At 52.7% G+C, this 19,671-nt stretch overlaps 1 protein-coding gene across 1 annotated transcript; it reads right to left on the bottom strand.

The window, feature by feature from the left end:
* Nucleotides 15,051–15,988, bottom strand: LOC110437593 (translation initiation factor IF-2-like). Its single transcript, XM_021466071.1, has 2 exons — nt 15,821–15,988; nt 15,051–15,743 (listed from the first exon to the last, which is right to left on the bottom strand). The coding sequence occupies exons 1-2, from the start codon at nt 15,986–15,988 to the stop codon at nt 15,051–15,053; spliced, it is 861 nt and encodes a 286-aa protein (XP_021321746.1).

Raw genomic sequence — 19,671 nt, 5'->3', positions numbered from 1 at the left:
CTTGATTAGATCTTGATCATGACGAAGTACAACCGGAGGAAGAACCGACAGGCCGGCCTCTCTTCTAATCCTCCTTCGCTCTCCATCTTGCTACTATCTAGATCTACTCTAGTTTAGAGAAGAGAGGAGAGCTCTCATCTCTAAACCCTAGCTTTTGCTCTGTCTATGAATAATGAATAATGATCAAGGGGTGCCTCCTCCAGGGGCCAGGGGGTCTGGTTATATAGTCCCCTCAAGTGAACCTGGGCCGTCGGATCAAACCGACATTGATTGAAAGGTTATTCTTGATCCTTTAAGTCGGTGGAGATCTCCCGAGAGAAAGAGTCCTGATTGGGCTCCAAGTCAGGGCGGGCGCCCAGGGCAGGAGGGCGGGCGCCCTGCCCCTGGCCCCGTTCGGCCTCCGCTTCCTTCCCGTGGCTTCTGGAGTCTTCTAGATGTAAGATAATTGCACGGCACGTTAATATCTCTATGTAATCCCAATGTGTGGGCCTTTCTTTCGTATTTCCTGATAACCCCCTGCAGAAATAAACAAACACCAAAACTCATGGAATTCTATCAGATAAAACCCTAAGTCTAGATGTTGATTTCATTTGGATCCTTTTCTTTGTTTATTTGATAATTAAATTTGATACTTAAGGACCGTCAACAATGACAACTCTACAAAGATATGGAAATCAAGCTTTTTCAAGCTAGCACTTCATACAAGTGTAAATTGCTAACTTGTTTTGGATTTTATGCTGCTTATCCAACATTTAAGCTCTATGTGAAGATTTGGATAAGCACTACAAAACCCTACTAAGTGCTAAGGTGTATTTTTGCTGTTTCTTATTATTTATGCTTACAATAATTAGATTAATATTGTTAATTGCATAGTAAATAGAATCATAGGTATTAATTTGTTAAAAAATAATAGTTCCATTTCTTTTGGTCTAATTGCTTACGTAATAAATTTGGAAACATAAAATCTTTTCATCACTTATATTAGCAAACTTAAATATGAAAAATAATTAGTATTTTGTTAATGCAAAAATGAATGATTTAATTTTAATATCTTAAAGTATATGTTTTTGATACAAAATTTGTTTGTGCATTATTTAAACATAAATTTTGTTTATTTATCATCATTACATCGGATTATTTTTTAAAGGTTTTTCTATATTTCTTATTTATTTACGCTTACAACAATATTCACCATTACATCGGATTATCTCTAACAACTTTGTATTCAAATTTTTTTCATTTCAAGTCATCAAATGGGTCATTTGACCAAGTTTGATCAAAACCCGTCTTGGATTTTGAACAAATGTGCTTAGGATTGCCTCAAATTTATCCAAATGGAAAAATGGACAATATATCAAATGTAGATCTTGATGATCTCTACCAACTTTGTATTCAAATTTTTTTCATTTCAAGTCATCAAATGGGTCATTTGACCAAGTTTGACCAAAGTCAAAGCATTGGTTTTTAGAAACACACACTTTGACCGAACCCTATATGCTCCCAAATGGAAAAGTAATGAATACAAAGTTTGTTGCACTCATCAAGTTCTACATTTTGTCTAATGGTCAACTTTTCTTTTGGAAAAGTTTGAACCACTCAATTTTGAATTTTGAAAGAATTCATAGCCACGCATCGGTTTTCGGAACCCTAGATGGTCTCAAATGGAAAAGTCCTGAATACCAATATTGTTCCACTCATCAAAATCTACATTTAATATATAGACCATTTGTGCATTTGACAAAGTGTTGGGAAGGTGTAGTTCAAAATCCACAATTGACACATATAGTTTCATATAGTTTGTGTGAGATTCAAGAATTGGTGAGTATTGTGAACTTAAACTTTCTCAAATGGAAAAATTGTCTATATAAAAAGTTTAGATCTTGATGATATCTAACAACTTGGTATTCAAAATTGTTTCATTTTAAGTAATTTAGTTTGTCATTTGACCAAGTTTGACCAAGTTTGACTATTTTTGCATTTGACAAACAATTGACACATCTCTTATAATAGCAAACTTAAATGTCATTTCATTATTTAAAATGATATAAAATAATAAAAACTAATATAAACATCTTAAGTTACAATTGTCACATACACATACTCTATTACAATCTATTTATTAGGCGGGCACAATAATGATCTTCTTTTTGACGTATGTTCCTTGGTCATGATCTTGACGTAACCATGGAGTGTCCTCAGCATTTATCAGTATGCTCGGATCTTTGGTCACATTGAAAGGCGTGATTCGGTCATCCCTTTCATAATCTTCTGAAATATCTGACTTGTCCTCAATTCCCACAATGTTTCTTTTCCCTGAGAGAACTATATGGCGTTTTGGCTCATTTGTTGATTTGTTGTCATTTTTCCCTCTCTTCTGTTTTGTAGACATGTCTTTCACATAGAACACCTGATTCACATCAGCAGCAAGGACGAATGGTTCATCTTTGTAACCAACATTGTTGAGGTCCACTGTTGTCATTCCATACTCTTTGTCAACTGTCACCCCGCCTCCGGTAACCTTCACCCATTGGCACCGGAACAAAGGGATTTTAAAATTAGGTGCGTAGTCTAGTTCCCAAATCTCCTCTATACGGCCATAATATGTTTGTCTGTTTCCATTCGGGTCTATGGCGTCTACGCGAACTCCACTATTTTGGTTCGTGCTTCTTTTATCTTGGCCTAGGGTGTAAAATGTATTTCTATTTATCTCGTACCCTTTGTACATGAGGATGTGCCATGATGGTTGCCTAGCCAACAAATACAGTTGCTCATCAATTTGGTCATTACCCTGACATTCTTTTCGTAACCAATCACTGAAAGTGTCTATGTGCTGACGCATAAACCAAGCATCATTCTTCTCTGGGAATTGGGATCGTAGGAAGTCCTTGTGTTTCGTGACATACGGCTCCACCACGGATGAGTTTTGAAGAACTGTGTAGTGTGCTTTATTGAAAGAATCGTCCCCTGTACCGATGTATGTTTTCTTTCCTAGTGTTCCCTTTCCACCCAGTCTCCCCTCGTGTCGCGATTAAGGAACACCAATTGGGTCAAGTTCAGGAATGAATTCAACACAGAACTCAATGACCTCCTCTGTCCCATAACCCTCTACGATGCTTCCTTCTGGCCGAGCACGTTGGTGAACATATTTCTTCCAAACTCCCATAAACCTCTCGAAGGGAAACATATTATGTAGGAACACAGGACCCAGAATATTGATCTCCTTGATCAGATGAACTAGGAGGTGTGTCATGATATCAAAGAAGGATGGAGGGAACACTAACTCAAAGCTGACAAGACATTGAACCACATCATTCTGTAGAGCAGCTAGTTCTAGTGGATTGATTGCCTTCTGAGAAATTGCATTGAGGAATGCACATAGCTTTACGGTGGCCAGACGTACATGTGGAGGTAGAATTCCTCTTAATGCAACTGGAAGCAATTGCATCATAAGCACATGGCAGTCATGCGACTTTAAGTTCAGAAATTTCTTCTCATGCACATTAATTATACCTTTTATATTAGAGGAGAATCCAGATGGGACCTTGATGCTGCTTAAGCATTCAAACATGATTTCTTTCTCTTCATTGCTAAGAGTGTAGCTAGCATGTCTTAAATATTGGCGTCCATCATCTGTCTTCTCTAGATGCAGGTTGTCTCGTTCTTCCATGCGTTGCAAGTGTTGTCGTGCTTCAAGTGAATCCTTAGGCTTACCATATACACCTATGAATCCTAGAAGGGTCACACAAAGATTCTTTGTTAGGTGCATGACGTCGATCGCATTTCGGACCTCTAGGACTTGCCAATAGGGTAGCTCCCAAAATATTGACTTCTTCCACATGGGTGCATGACCCGCTGCATCTTTTGGAACTGGTTGGCTGCTTTGTCCCTTACCAAAAACTACTTTCACATCCTTAACCATCTCAAATACATCTTCTCCAGTTCTGTTGCGAGGCTTGCATCGATGGTCTGCCTTACCTTTAAAATGCTTTCCTTTCTTTCTAACTGGGTGATTCATAGAAAGAAATCGACGATACCCAAGGTACGCGACCTTTCTGCATTTTTTCAAATATATACTATCAAGGTCATCAAAACAATGTGTGCATGCATTATATCCCTTGTTTGTCTACCCTGAAAGATTACTTAGAGCAGGCCAATCATTGATTGTCACAAACAACAGTGCTTGTAGGTCGAAGTGTTCCTGTTTGTACTCATCCCACACACGAACACCTGTTTCACTCCATAAAAGAAGGAGTTCTTCAATTAATGGCCTTAGATAGACATCAATGTCATTGCCCGGTTGCTTCGGGCCTTGGATGAGTACCGGCATCATAATGAACTTTCGCTTCATGCATAACCATGGAGGAAGGTTGTAGATACATAGTGTCGAGGATATCAGTAAGGGGTACCCTAACTGATGTGTATTTCAAGAGCATCCGTACGAAAGTCGAGGCCTCCAACTCGATGGCCGGTTGTACGCACGGTCCTCGACGACCGTAGCCACGAACACGGAAAGAGCGTCCTGCGAATCGACCAGGGCTCGAGCGCCGACTACCGTCGAATACGGAAACAGGCTCGTACGAATCGGAAAGCCTCGAGTGCAAGGACGCCGCCCGCCGCCTGACGCGGGCACGGGAACTAGGGCATTTAATGCGCCTGCCATGTTCTCACCTAACCCGTCAGTCAAGGGAAGCGTCATAGGGAACAGGCACCAGTCCTATCGTTCTTTTTGCAGCCTTCCCCACCAAACAAGTCAGAGCGTGGCAGGGCGCAGGGAGTGGGTCGGAACATCCAGTCAAGACCCCCTCGAGATGCCCAAGGTCAGCGCTCTGGCCAACAAGGCGTACACGGCACCTGACCCTTGAGTAGGCATGTTTCCTTCCTGGGGAAGGGTCGGGCGTCGAATGATAGCACTTCAACCACTCCGACGTAGCTGCTACCGCGATGTACAAGCATGCAACACATAAGTCAGTCCAGGACGGCACACAGGAGCGGGATTCTGGGGCACGCGTAATCATCATCAAGGCACAAGACGGGATGGCTCGAGGCCACGCCGGTACGGAGGCTTTGAGTAGGTCAGCACGCCATACCTCTATCGACCCCTACTCTGTCGCCTATACATGTACCCTAGACCTCTCATTGGAACTATAAAAGGGGGGGGTCCAGGAGCGATACAAGACAAGGCATACGTAGTAGAGCAACCTCACTCCATCTCAGTTAATACCACGCCTGTATTCAGCCCTGTACAAGCACTTAGGTGCGACATAATACATACACTCCCCCCCGCTGGACGTAGGGCCATCTCTTGCCCGAACCAGGATAAATCTTTGTGTCTTTTCTTGCATCACCATCTGGAAAGGGGAGCACGCATACAAGTTTTACTCGTTGGTGTGACCCCCCGGGGGGAAAACACCGACAGTTGGCGCGCCAGGTAGGGGTCCTGCGTGTTTTTCACCGATTTCCCATTCCTTTCCAGATGGCCACTCTCATTTCGCTGATTTCGCGCTCCACGGTGATTTGGTTCGGGAGCCTCGAGTTCATGCCTACCGGTTTTGGCTATGACATGATCCTGCTCTCGGTCAGAGGACCGGGAGGAGCTCGTGTTGCGCCAGCACGATTGAGGGCTCCGAGACGTCCTCACCACCACACCTCCCCGCCCAAGAAGAGGTGTGGACAGCACCACCATCACCCCTCTGCCTCATCACGACCGCCAGTTCGCGCCAGGCGGGAGGTGATCCAGGAGCCGACTGCCCCGCGCGCCGAAACCGCGGGCACGATGGCCCGACGCCACGAGGATCGCATGACCATGACGGGAGACGGCGCGCCTTGTGCACTCTCGCCTGCCACGACGCTGCTTCCACACGAGCTATTCGCCCCGAGAAGAGCGCTGCCGTTCGGTCTGGACAACGCCGTAGCGTCACTCGCCAGGACGATATGTCCAAACGCCCAAACGTACGTGGAGAGACTAATGGTCCTCCCACGCAACGATGGAGCACGGCAACAGACGTCCGGGCTTCCAGATTTCTCTCAGGTACGAGGCCTCCGCCGTTTAGGACCTGGGCGATACACGATCACCTCCCTCAGGCAACGGCTACTGGAGGACGGACGTGGATGCTTCTACGCCGCCGAGCCAGACTCCGACTCTGAGTCCGACAGCTACGACCCTACTTGGGAATGCTTCAACATCGACGGGGCGGTGGAAACCACCGACGAGACACAGGACGCCGTTACATGCGGTCGAGCCCCTGCGGCAAGGGAGGACCCCGGGACACCTGGGAATGACGGTCAGGTCGACCCCCCTCCACAAGAAGACAAAGCCACACAACTCGCGTAGCTACGAGAGCTCAAAGCAAAGCTTGACGAAGATCGCGAGCGCCTTGTCCTGCTTGAACAGATCCTCGAGCAGGACCAGCCATACCCACCTGGCGGAAGTGTCCGCAGACGGGCTCGAGAGGTACACCGGCAGATCGTCGGAGACGGGGAACCTGAGCAGCCCATCAATCGTTTCCCTCGAGTGGGCCAGAACGTTGTGGCGGCAACGATGCTGCTACGCAATATGCCCGAACCGTCGAACTCTCAAGCACGACGCATTCGAGACGAGGTGCAGACTCTGCTCCAAGTGGCGGCAGTTCAGCAGGCCGAGAGCTCGGCCTCTCGACGTCGAGGAGCAGCCACAGAAAAGCATGATGAGCCAGCCTAGAACGAAAAGGAGGTGTCGGTCCATCAGCAGCCGCCCCCTCGAGGGAAAAAGACAGTGCTCGTCCTCCACCATCCCGTCGACAACAAACGACGACATGACGCACGACGCGACATCGACGAGAACCATCATCGTCGATATGGGGATGCAGAAGAACGCGGTTACAGCGCCCACCGCGGCGGGAGATACGACAGCGACGAGGACCGGATGGCCCCAGAACCACCGGGCCCTCGGGTGTTCAGCAGAGCAATCCGCAGCACGCCGCTGCCCAGCCTGTTTCGACCCCCGACCAGCATCGCTAAATATAACGGCGAGACCAAGCCCGAGCTATGGTTGGCAGACTTCTGGCTAGCCTGTCAGCTGGGAGGCGCACAAGGGGATGATCGAGCCATCATCCGACAGCTTCCACTTTTTCTCTCCGACACCGCCTGCAGATGGCTCGAGGAGCTCCTGGCCAATCAGATCCACGATTGGGTCGATTTGGTCAGGGTATTCGAGGGTAACTTCAAGGGAACCTACATACGGCCCGACAACTCGTGGGACCTCAGCAAGTGCAAGCAGAAGTCAGGAGAAACTCTCCGAGAGTATGCTCGACGCTTCTCGAAGCAGCGCACCGAGCTGCCGCACATCCCAGACCACGACGTCATCCTGGCCTTCGTCTCAGGCACCACCAGTCGAGATCTGGTGCGGGAGTTAGGCCGGAATCGTCCTCAGACCGTCGACGAGCTGATGGACGTAGTGGCAAACTACGCTGCAGGGGAAGAAGTGGTCGGCGCCTTCTTCAGCAACGAAGGAGATAAAGGCAAGTCGCCCGCCGATGATGATGAGGGCCCCAGTCGAGGACCAAAGAAGAACAAGAAAAAGAAGAAAGCACGGACGTTCCAGCAGGAAGCCCTTGACGATGATCTCGTCGCCGCCATGGAGCGCAAGAGGCCTCGAGGACCCCCAGAGGGGGCTATCTTCGACAAAATGCTAAAGGAGCCTTGCCCTTACCACAAGGGAGGGGCAAACCACAACCTCGAGGATTGTCGTATGCTGAAGAAGCACTTCGACGGCCTGGGGTTCAGGAAGGACGACCAGAAGAAAGAGAAGAACGGCGACAAGGGGGATGACAAAGACGACGAAGGTTTCCCAGCCGTCCACGACTGCTACATGATCTATGGCGGACCCTCGACGTAGCTAACCGCACGACAATGCAAGAGGGAGCGCCGTGAGGTCTTTGTGGCAAGGATGGCGGTGCCCCAGTACCTCAACTGGTCCAACACCCCCATCACCTTCAATCGAGACGACCACCCCGACAAGGTAGTCGCCCCTGGCGTCTACCCGCTCGTCGTCGACCCCATCATCGTCAACAATAGACTCTCGAAGGTGCTGATGGACGGCGACAGCAGCCTGAACATCATCTACCCTGAGACCCTCGACCTTCTCGGCATCAATAGGGCGCAGCTCCAACCAAGCGCCGGCGGATTCCATGGTGTCGTGCCAGGAAAGAAGGCGCTGCCGGTAGGTCGAATCGACCTGCTGGTCTGTTTCGGCACGGCGGCCAATTTCAGAAAGGAGACCCTCACCTTTGAGGTGGTGGGATTTCGAGGCACGTACCAGGCTATCATCGGGCGCCCGGGCTACGCCAAGTTTATGGCCATCCCCAACTACACCTACCTAAAGCTGAAGATGCCCGGACCCAAGAGCGTCATCACCATCAGCTCCTCCTACGAGCACGCGTACGAATGCAACGTCGAGTGCGTCGAGTATGGGGAAGCGGTCGAGAGCTCTGCAGAGCTCGCTTCGAAGCTCGAAGCCCTGGCCGCAGAAGCTCCAGAGCCCAAGCGCCACGCAGGCAGCTTCGAGCCGGCAGAAGGAACGAAGAAGATCCCACTCGACCCCAACAACTCCGACAGCAAGGTGCTGACGATCAGCGCTGACCTCGACCCCAAATAGGAAGCCGTGCTCGTCGACTTTCTCCGTGCAAACGCCGACATGTTTGCATGGAGTCCCTCAGATATGCCAGGCATACCGAGGGAAGTCGCCGAGCACTCCTTGGAAATTCGAGCTGGTTCCAAGCCAGTGAAACAACGGTTGCATCGCTTCGACGAGGAGAAATGCAAGATCATTGGTGAGGAGATCCACAAGCTTTTGACGGCCGGATTCATCAAGGAGGTTCACCATCCCGACTGGTTAGCAAACCCTCTATTAGTTAAGAAAAAGATTGGGAAAATGAGGATATGCGTCGATTATACAAGTTTAAATAAAGCATGTACAAAAGTTCCTTTTCCATTACCACGTATCGATCAAATTGTTGATTCCACTGTGGGATGTGAAACCCTTTCTTTCCTTGATGCATATTCTAGTTACCATCAAATAAAAATGAAGGAGTCCGACCAGCTCGCGACATCTTTCATCATGCCTTTTGGGATGTATTGTTATGTAACCATGCCGTTCGGGCTTCGAAACACGGGAGCCACATACCAGCGCTGCATGCTCCACATGTTTGGCAAACATATAGGGTCAACAGTCAAGACATACGTCGACGACATCATCGTCAAGTCAAAGCAACAAGGAGACCTGATTCAGGACCTCGAGATCGCTTTCAGTTGCTTACGCGCCAACAAGATCAAGCTCAACCTCGAGAAGTGCGTCTTTGGTGTCCCCCAAGGCATGCTCGTGGGATACATAGTCTCCCAATGCGGCATCGAGGCCAATCCCGAGAAAGTCTTGGCCGTCACGAGAATGGGGCTGATCCGAGATGTCAAGGGAGTGCAAAAGGTCACGGGATGTTTGGCGGTGCTAAGTCGTTTTATCTCGAGGTTGGGAGAAAAGGCATTGCCACTGTATCGGCTCTTGAAAAAAGCCGAGCGTTTCTCTTGGACCCCCGAGGCCGAGGAAGCCCTCGATAACTTGAAGAAAACACTGACCTCTACCCCGGTCCTGGTCCCGCCTCAACCCGCAGAACCTCTGCTTCTATACGTTGCCTCGATGACCCAGGTCGTCAGTGCGGCAGTGGTGGTCGAGAGGCAGGAGGAGGGGCATGCGGTGCCAGTCCAGAGGCCGGTCTACTTCGTTAGCGAGGTACTCTCAGAGACCAAGGCACGGTACCCGCAGATCTAGAAGCTAATCTAAGTGGTGATCCTCGCCCGACGCAAGCTGCAACACTACTTCCTCGGCCACCCTATCACGGTGGTCTCATCCTTCCCCTTGGGTGAGATCATCCAAAGTCGGGAGGCCACAGGGAGAATTGCCAAATGGTCGATCGAGCTCATGAGTGAGACCCTCACTTATGCGCCCCGCAAAGCCATCAAGTCTCAAGCTCTGGTGGATTTCGTCGCGGAGTGGACGGACTCCCAGCTCCCCCCGGCTCAAGTTCAAGCGGAACTATAGACAATGTATTTCGACGGGTCTCTCATGAAGACAGGAGCTGGGGCGGGCCTGCTGTTCGTCTCACCCCTTGGCGTCCACATGAGGTATGTCATCAGAATACACTTTGCTACATCCAACAACATCGCAGAGTACGAGGCCCTTGTCAACGGTCTGAAGATCGCCATCGAGCTAGGAGTCCGACACCTCGACGTTCGAGGCGACTCCCAACTCGTCATCGACCAGGTGATGAAAGCCTCCAACAGCCATGACCCAAAAATGGAAGCATACTGCAAGGAGGTACGACGGCTCGAGGACAAGTTCCATGGCCTCGAGCTCGTCCACATCGCCTGACGCTACAACGAGGCAGCCGATGAACTCGCCAAGATCGCCTCGACTCGAAGCACGGTCCCGCCCGACGCATTCTCAAGAGATCTGCACGAGCCATCCATCGACTTGGGCTCGGGGGCTGGAGTCGAAACCACCGCCTCCCAACAAACCGACACCATCGAGGCGCTGCTAGCGGCAGCAGAGGTAATGGAGGCAGAACAGCGACCCGGTCGACCGTTCAATTGGCGTACGCCGTTCCTTGACTACCTGATTCGTTGTGAGCTACCAGAAGTCGATCTGAGGCCCGCCGTATTGCTCGACGGGCCAAGTCATACGTAATCTACGGCGAAGGCAATGAGCTATACTGACGAAGCCCGACTGGAATCTTGCAGCGTTGCATCACCATAGAGGAAGGCCGAAAGCTCCTCGAGGATCTACACTCGGGGGCTTGTGGCCACCACGCAGCTCCACGGACCCTCGTAAGGAACGCTTTCCGACAAGGCTTCTACTGGCCAACGACCGTAGCTGATGCTATCGAGCTCGTGCGCTCATGCCATGGGTGTCAATTCTACGCCAAGCAGACGCATCTTCCCATCCACGCTCTCCAGATGATCCCCATTACGTGGCCGTTCGGGGTGTGGGGACTCGACCTAGTAGGGCCTCTACAAAAGGCAGCAGGGGGATACACCCATTTGTTGGTGGCCATCGACAAATTCTCCAAATGGATCGAGGCTCGACCCATCACAAACATCTGCTCCGAGCAGGCCGTCTTTTTCTTCACCGACATCATCCACCGGTTTGGGATTCCCAACGTCATCATCACCGACAACGGCACTCAGTTCACCGGCAAAAGGTTCTTAGACTTCTGCGATCGGCATCACATCCGTGCGAACTGGTCTGCAGTAGCCCACCCTCGAACTAACGGCCAGGTCGAGCTTGCCAACGGCATGATTTTGCAGGGGCTCAAACTGAGGATCTACAACCGCTTGAAGAAATTCGGCAAGAAATGGGTCGAAGAGCTCTCTTCGGTCCTATGGAGCTTAAGGACGACGCCAAGCAGGGCCACGAAATACACCCCGTTCTTCATGGTCTACAGCTCTGAGGCTGTGCTCCCGACAGACCTTGAGTACGGGTCCCCTCGACTCAAAGCCTACAACGAGCAGTCAAATAAGGAGACTCGAGAGAATGCGGTCGACCAGCTCGAGGAAGCTCGAGACATGGCACTCCTCAACTCCGCCAGATACCAGCAGAAGCTCCGATGCTACCACGACAAGCACATGCGAAAAAGGGATCTGAACATGGGCGATCTCGTCCTACGGTGGCGGCAAAGCAACCAAGGACGCCACAAGCTGACTCCGCCCTGGGAGAGCCCATACGTGGTAGCCGAGGTCTTGAAGCCAGGGACATACAAGCTCGCGGACGACAAAGGGGCGGTCTTCACTAACGCGTGGAACATCGAACAGCTACGTCGATTCTACCCCTAGAATTTCGAAGCTTTATGTTCCCATGTACATTCTGTACCAAGGCCTTATGAATGGATAAGATCTTTCCTCGAGCAATTTACATTTTCAAAATCTTGACGTTAGAAGGGAGTACCAACTATGACCCATCATAGTCGATACCCCCTCGGGGGCTAGCAAGGGGGGACCCCCCCCAAATGTCTAAAAAATCAAGTAATTTTTCCTTTCCTACCGATAAACCTCACACGGTCGAGTAGTAGAAGCACCTCGAGCCCCTTAAGGGCCAAGAGACGATGAGCCTGAGAACTCCTACGCCCCCGAGCTATGGTGACTCTACTCGCTCCCTCACCCCCGAAGCAATCGAGGTCGCCTTAACAAAAGACCAAGCGAGGAATACACGCATAAGTAGAAAGGAAACAAAAGAGGATTCGAACATAGGAATAAGCAAATATTCACAAACCTTATAACCCACTTAAAACACAGTATCACTTAAGACAGAATAATAAAGTACTGTACAAGGGGCCTCAGCACCCAGAGTAGGCTCGCAGGCTTCAGTCTGTGTCTCGGCCCTCACCACCGTCATCCGCGCCCGAGCTAGTCTCGGGAAGAAGTACTTCCAGCTCGAATAACTTCGCCAGCCTTTCCCCATGAGCCTCCGCGTCGTCGATCAAGGCGTGGAGCCTCTCCTCGTTCTCTGCGTTGGTCTTGGAGATGTCGATGACGAAGCCATGGGACACCACCTCCATATCATAGGAGAAACCCGAGTAGACAACTGCCATCGCTCGCTTCACCCCGGTATGAAGGGCGTCCTGCACCCGGTCCCTCAGCGTAGCACCTAGATAGCATAGCTAATCGACCAATGCGTCGCCTCGAGCCTCCTCCCTAGACTTGTCCACAGGCTCGAGCTCCTAGGAGGCCGAGAGATCGCTTATCGCGGTTCGCAGCCGACCGTTCAAAGCAACCTCCCCCTCGAGCTGAGCCTTGGTGGTGCGGGCCTCGACTTGAGCAGCTAGCAGCTCGTCTTTAAGACCTACAAAGACCAACATAGAGAAGTTAGATAACACAAAGCACACCCTGAGACGGAAACACGATGGTAGAAACATACCACGGATTTTCTCCTCCAGAGCCGTATTCACGCCAACTAGGTCAGTGTTGGCCCTCTCGATCCCCCTGTGAGAGCGGACCAGGTCAGTGTTGGCGACCCGCAGATCCTCGATCGCCTTGCCTGCCTACGCGATAGCTCCATCTTTCTCCAGCAGCGCTCTCTTCAGACGGTCGACGTCGTCAGAGAGGCTGCGAGATCGAGTCCACTCTACCTCGAGATCCTCAAGAGCCTTCTTCTTGACCTCCTCCGCGGCACTCCGGGCAATCTCGCCATTCACGCACTCCACCTTCATCTTTTGGAAGGATTCTCGAAGGGAGGCAAGGTCAGTCCTGAGGAGGCCCTTCTCCTTGTCTAGGTTAGCGGCCGCATTCTTGTAAGACAAGGCCTCTTCCCGGGCCTTGGACGCAGCCTCCTCGACCATCATGGTCCGCCCCCTCAGCAGCGCGGCCTCTTCCACTGCCTTCCTCGAGGCCTCCCGAGCCTCAGCCAGGGCGGCCTCCCTCTCCTTCTTCTCCTTCTCGAGCGCCAAAAGCTCCTTATAGGCCTTGAGGAGCTTCTCCTGCGACTCCAGGAGCTGGTCCTTGAGGATAGGGAGTTGCTCCCAGCCGCCTCTCCTCGCATGGATAAAGCTCGACTTTATGCTGGAGGTCTCTTTCAGGTCCTGCGAGCCAGCAGTGGAACAGTAAGAACACAAAACCAAAACGTCCTATGATAAGCTAAGACCCAAAAATACTCACAAAGTAAGCCGGTCTGAGCCCGTTTTTGACGACGTCGGACAGGAGCCCCACCACATGCTTCATCCAGAGGCGAAGCTCCTCGAGATGTTCCCACTTTTTGGCCTCCTTCTGATCATCCAAAAAGATGTTAGGCTCGGATGCGTCGGTGGAGGCCCGAATGCGGATCCGGTCAGGGCACCAGTTTTCCATCTCTTGATCCGCGCGCGCCTTAACGCCCCGGATGAGGTCTTCGACGGTCTCGAGCGACCCCCCATGGCGTAGAAACAGGTCGATAAGGGAGGGGAACCGCCCGTCATCATCCACCGTCTTATAGGTCCTAGTCTCGCTGGCACCGCCGCCGCCTGACGTCCCGGCTTCGTCTTCCTCGGCGGGAATGCGGTCCTCCCACGACCGACGCTCTCGAAGGAATCCTGGAGCAATCCCGTCCATGCCATAGATTGTACCCCTTATCTCTGACTGAGGGTCGACCGGGGTGCGCATCATACAAGCAAGCGCCACCACGCTGTCCGCTCGCCCTGACTCAGCTGGGATGGAAGCGGGCGCTCCCGGACGGAGCCACACCGGGGTCGGCGGACCATAAACCGGCAGACCCTCCTCCCCGGCTTCAGGCTCTTGCGGCATTGGCGGCACTGGCTAGGGCAGACTGTGAGGTGGTGGCTCGAGCAGTTCCTCTAACTACTGGCTCCTCTGCTGCTGCAGCTCCTGTTGCCGGTCCTGCTCCAGTAGCTCCTCGAGCTGGGGACCTTCTAGCTGCCGCCCTTCCTCTCTTTCTTCCTGCTGCGACTGCTGCTGCCCCTCCTACAGCTGTTGCCGCGTCTCCTGCTCGCGCTCCTCCTCTTCCTTCTTCCTCTACTCCTCGACAGAGTGGAGCGTCCGCTTCGCGATGGGAGAGGCCTCGACCTCCTCGTCCATGGGGCGGACGTCCTTCGAAGGCCCGTCGCCACCGGACCCGTCACTTATTGTGATAGGATCCCCCTCGACCCCAGATCGGGGAGGCTCGGGGGCTCCCTCCTGCTCTTGGGAACGAGGCGCCTCGACCCGTTTCGGCGACGGTGGACTGGACTCCCCCAACAATGGACGGGGCGGAGCGCCCTCGACACCAGTCGATGGCCGGGGATCGGAGGAGCCTGTAAGCACTCAAGGGCAAAAAGTCAGTCGCTATGATAATTGACATAAAACTAACGCGATATCGGGAGTGAACCGCTAACCTGAGTCTTTGGAGGCCGCTCCCACTTTAAGCCTCTTGGCCATCGAGGGCTGGGCCTGTTCGAGCATCCGCTTCCACCTGAGGAAAGAAGAACGAGCATAAATAAAGACCACGGCCCAAGAAAATGCAAAGATACCGAAAGGTAAGAATCATGACGTCGAAGATCTTACCCCACAGGAAGAGCGACCCGCCTACTGGTCCCCCGACCGGCGGGCCTCGAGCCACCCCGCGTCGAAGCTCCGGGCCCCTCGCGAGCGGGCGCCAGTCTCGGCTCAGCGTCTCCCGCCTGGCCAGCGCCTGGATTGGTGCTCCCGCGATCCGTTTCCCCCTTACTCGAGGCCACGGCGCGACCACGAGTCAGCGGCCCCGTCGCCAGGGACTTAACCCGGTGGCCCGCCTTAGACGCGGGAGGAGATTGGGGGTGAGGGACAGCCCGGCTTGGCGTAGGCTCTAGGGGAGTATCGGCGCGGGAGCGGCGTGGGGATGACTCCCTCTGTTGACTGTCGCGAGACCCGCTTGGCCCCCCCTTTGGGGCTCCCGTCCGCGAGGCGTCGACGTCGGTCTGAGGCGGACGCTCGAGGATCCTGTCAAGACGGGATGCCATCCCCTCGGAGTCGTCATTGTTGTCGTCGCCATCGCCGCCGTCGTATTCATCGGGGGACTCTTCCTCAGGCTCCCCCCTCTGTCTAGACTTCACTCGGCGTGTCTCTAGCGCTTGGCGCTTGAGATTCTTCTTCTTCTCCTTCTTCTTTTTTAAGTCCATTGCGGACCTCTGCTTTTCCGCGGACTCTCGCCGCTTGTCACGGTCGACCTCGTCCCCCTTTACCGGAGGCTTCGAACATCGAACATCGATTGAACCCTGCATGAGCAGAGACAAGTTTTAAGAAGGATGGAAAAAAATCCGGAATCGAAACCATAAGCGAGAGAGGAACTTACCAGGTCGATCGATCCCTTGTCAGGCCTCATAGGGAAGCCGTCGACATGCTTTGGCTGGAAGTCGCCAGCAACGACCGCCCTGACTCGGGCTGCAACCTCATCGTCCGCCGGAGCCTCGTTAGACATCCGGCAAGCCTCGAGATCCCTGGACGAAACACCAGGACCCATCTCGTCTATCCTTAACGGCCGAGACATCAACGGGAGAACCCTCCGATGATGGACAGCCGAGAGGACGAGAGCGGCTGTTAGGCCTTCCTCGCGTAGCTTCTTCAAGGCGTCGAGGAGGGGGTCGAGCCGCGATTGGTGGACTTGGACGACGCCGTACGTCTAGTGGTCCGTGCGCTCCGAGATCAAGCGACCGGTGTAGGCAGCGAGGAGGTTGTCGTCATTCCATAAGTAGAACCACTGGGAGTCCCATCCGGCATGGTTCGACGTCAATCCCACCGGGATGTACTCGTGTGGCCTCTCCGATTTGCCAGTCTTCAGCACTACGTTGAGGCACCCGGCCCGTACCGGCTTCCTCACACCTGTGGTTCCAGTGGGGGCGTTGAAGAGCTCGCCCCGGTACAGATGGAGCTACAGATCCCAGTGGGGCATCATCCCCAGGTAGCCCTCACACACCGCGGCAAAGACCGCCGTGGCGGTGACGGCGTTTGGCGAGAAATGCTGGAGCTCCACCCCGTAGTGGTGGCAGAGCACCCGCATGAAACGACTCGGAGGAGAGCCCAAGCTGTGGCGGTGGAACTTGGCGAAGGAGACCACGTAGCCCTTGGGCAGCCTTGGCTCCCGGTGGTCCGCTGCCGGCGTGATCCACTCCGGCCGCGACGACGAAGTGCGGGGCGCAGGAGTCCCTCCCTCTCAAGCTCCAACAGCCGGCGCTCCGTCATCGACGACGGGCGCCAGTCATCGGCGGCGATGAGTCTCACAGGCATTTTCAGGTGGGAGAAGGGCGACCTCACTACTGCTCGAGGGTGCGCACGTGCGAGATGGCAAGGAAGTTGAGGCAAGGACAAAGGCAGAAGGCGGAAGGAGCGACGGCAGCAAGACCACGGGACATTTGTAGACGGCGGACCACCAACGGACGGATCCGATGGATACGGTAACTCCTCCCATAAATGCGCCGCCTAACGGTCCTTATCTCTCTCATAGACGGGACGCTACGAATTCGCCGATACAGTGTCGCAACGGCTCCCACCTGAAAAGGCGCGCCCAACGGGCAAAAAGGCGAACCACCGTGATCCTTTCCTTCCCCTATAAGCCAAGGTACGTACCCACGAAAGTCTCGAGAGGTCGCAGGCTGACCCGCCGAATGGGTTCGACAGCCGATCTCGAGTACCAGAGTCAGGGATGCCCGGTGAGTGGTCGAAAATCGAGGCCTGCCTCCAGAACTCGCTGGGGATGTCCAAGGTAGGGTTGAGACGGTCGAGAGGAATCCCCCGAAGGGAGGCATCGAGCCACTGGACTCTATCGAACGAGACCAGCATCCCCGACCACGTCGACCCCGCTTTATGAGAACGTCTCTGGGCTGCAGCTGACCCCCTCGAACGGGGCACAGGTTCTCACTTGGATTACCCGCTAGGAGCTTAATCTGGGGTAGATGACGCTCGCTCCATCGGGAGTACGTCGAGACCCTGCACGAAACAAACCGATCAAAGCCTTTCACAATGGACATCAAGAGCGCTTCCGCAAATTAGGCAATATAACCCTCGAAGGAGTCAAAAACTCCTCCGAGGGCTCGGGGGCTACCCCCGCGGGGTCGCTCGCGCGCCCCCACGGAAACTCGACCACAAAATATAGCCTCCACTCGAGCGCAAGCGCTCGAATGGAGACTCGGGGGCTACTGTCGAGGATATCAGTAAGGGGTACCCTAACTGATGTGCATATCGAGTGCATCGGTACGAAAGTCGAGGCCTCCAACTCGACGCCCGGTTGTACGCACGGTCCTCGACGACCGTAGCCACGAACACGGAAAGAGCGTCCTACGAATCGACCAGGGCTCGAGCGCCGACTACCGTCGAATACGGAAACAGGCTCGTACGAATCGGAAAGCCTCGAGCGCAAGGACGCCGCCCGCCGCCTGATGCGGGCACGGGAACTAGGGCATTTCATGCGCCTGCCGCGTTCTCACCTAACCCGTCAGTTAAGGGAAGCGTGATAGGGAATAGGCACCAGTCCTGTCGTTCTTTTTGCAGCCTTCCCCACCAAACAAGTCAGAGCGTGGCAGGGCGCAGGGAGTGGGTCGAAACGTCCAGTCAAGACCCTCCTCGAGATGCCCAAGGTCAGCACTCTGGCCAACAAGGCGTACACGGCACCTGACCCTCGAGTAGGCATGTTTCCTTCCTGGGGAAGGGTCGGGCGTCGAATGATAGCACTTCAACCACTCCGACGTAGCTGCTACCGCGACGTACGGAGGCCTCGAGTAGGTCAGCACTTCAACCACTCCGACGTAGCTGCTACCGCGACGTACGGAGGCCTCGACGTAGCTGCTACCGCGACGTACGCATGCAACACATCAGTCAGTCCAGGACAGCGCACAGGAGCGGGATTCAGGGGCACGCGTAATCATCATCAAGGCACCAAGACGGGACGGCTCGAGGCCACACCGGTACGGAGGCCTCGAGTAGGTCAGCACGCCATACCTCTATTGACCCCTACTCTGTCGCCTATACATGTACCCTAGACCTCTCCTTGGAACTATAAAAGGGGCGGTCCGGGAGCGATACAAGACAAGAAATACGTAGTAGAGCAACCTCACTCCATCTCAGTTCATACCACGCCTGTATTCACCCCTGTACAAGCAGTTAGGTGCGAGATAATACATACACTCCTCCCGCTGGACGTAGGGCCTTCTCTTGCCCGAACCAGGATAAATCTTTGTGTCTTTTCTTGCATCACCATCTGGAAAGGGGGGCACGCATACAAGTTTTACTCGTTGGTGTGACCCCCGGGGGAAAACACCAACACATATTGTAACAGGCCAAGTGCTATGAGTACTGCTTTGCTCACCAAAAGGATTCATACCATCCGTACTTAAAGCGAACCTTAAGTTTCTTGCGTCTTTTGCAAACTCTGGAAATTCCCTGTCTATTGCTCTCCACTGGGACCCATCAGCAGGGTGTCTCAACATGTTGTCTACTTTACGGTCTTCTTTGTGCTACCGCAACAATTTTGCATGGTCCTTATTTCTAAAAAGACGTTTCATATGTGGTATTATAGGAGCATACCACATTACCTTTGCAGGGATTTTTTTTCTGGGACGTTCTTCCCCCTCAACATCGCCAGAGTCATCTCGCCTGATCTTATACCGTGATGCTTTACATACGGGGTATTCATCTAAATTCTCGTAGTCCTTGCCACGATATAAGATGCAGTCGTTAGGACATGTATGTATCTTCTTGATTTCTAATCCCAAAGGACAGACGATCTGTTTTGCTTCGTACGTAGTAGTGGGCAGTTCATTAGGCTTCGGCAGCATTTTTTTTGGATCTTCAGTAATTGCCCAAATGCCTTATTGGATACACCATTCTGTGCCTTCCATTTTAACAACTCCAGTGTTGTACCCAGTTTTTTTTGCCCATCCTGGGCAGATGGGTATAGTAATTTCTTGTGATCTTCTAACATGTGGTCAAACTTTGTCTTCTCTTTTTCACTTTCGCAATCTTTCTGTGCATTATGAATGACATCACCAAGAGCATCATCTTCAACAGATGCGCCTTTTGCACCTGCCTCATCTTCAGCTTCTCCCATTGTTGTATCACTGAAGTCACCGTATTGAGCAATAATGTCGTCAGGCTCCAACTGTTCTTCTTCACTTTCTTCTATCATTATCCCGTTTTCTCCATGCTTGGTCT

This window comes from Sorghum bicolor, chromosome 8, assembly GCF_000003195.3.
Source record: "Sorghum bicolor cultivar BTx623 chromosome 8, Sorghum_bicolor_NCBIv3, whole genome shotgun sequence".
NCBI classification, from domain to species: Eukaryota; Viridiplantae; Streptophyta; class Magnoliopsida; order Poales; family Poaceae; genus Sorghum; species Sorghum bicolor.
Note: the sequence above shows the minus strand (reverse complement) of the source record. Positions and strands in the feature narration are given on the sequence as shown.

Excerpts from the sequence above, each read along its gene's own strand:
- LOC110437593 (XM_021466071.1), bottom strand. The coding sequence starts at position 15,988 with ATGGGTCCTGGTGTTTCGTCCAGGGATCTCGAGGCTTGCCGGATGTCT. Across the intron at positions 15,744-15,820 it reads ACAAGGGATCGATCGACCTG|GGTTCAATCGATGTTCGATG; the intron begins GTAAGTTCCTCT and ends CTGCTCATGCAG.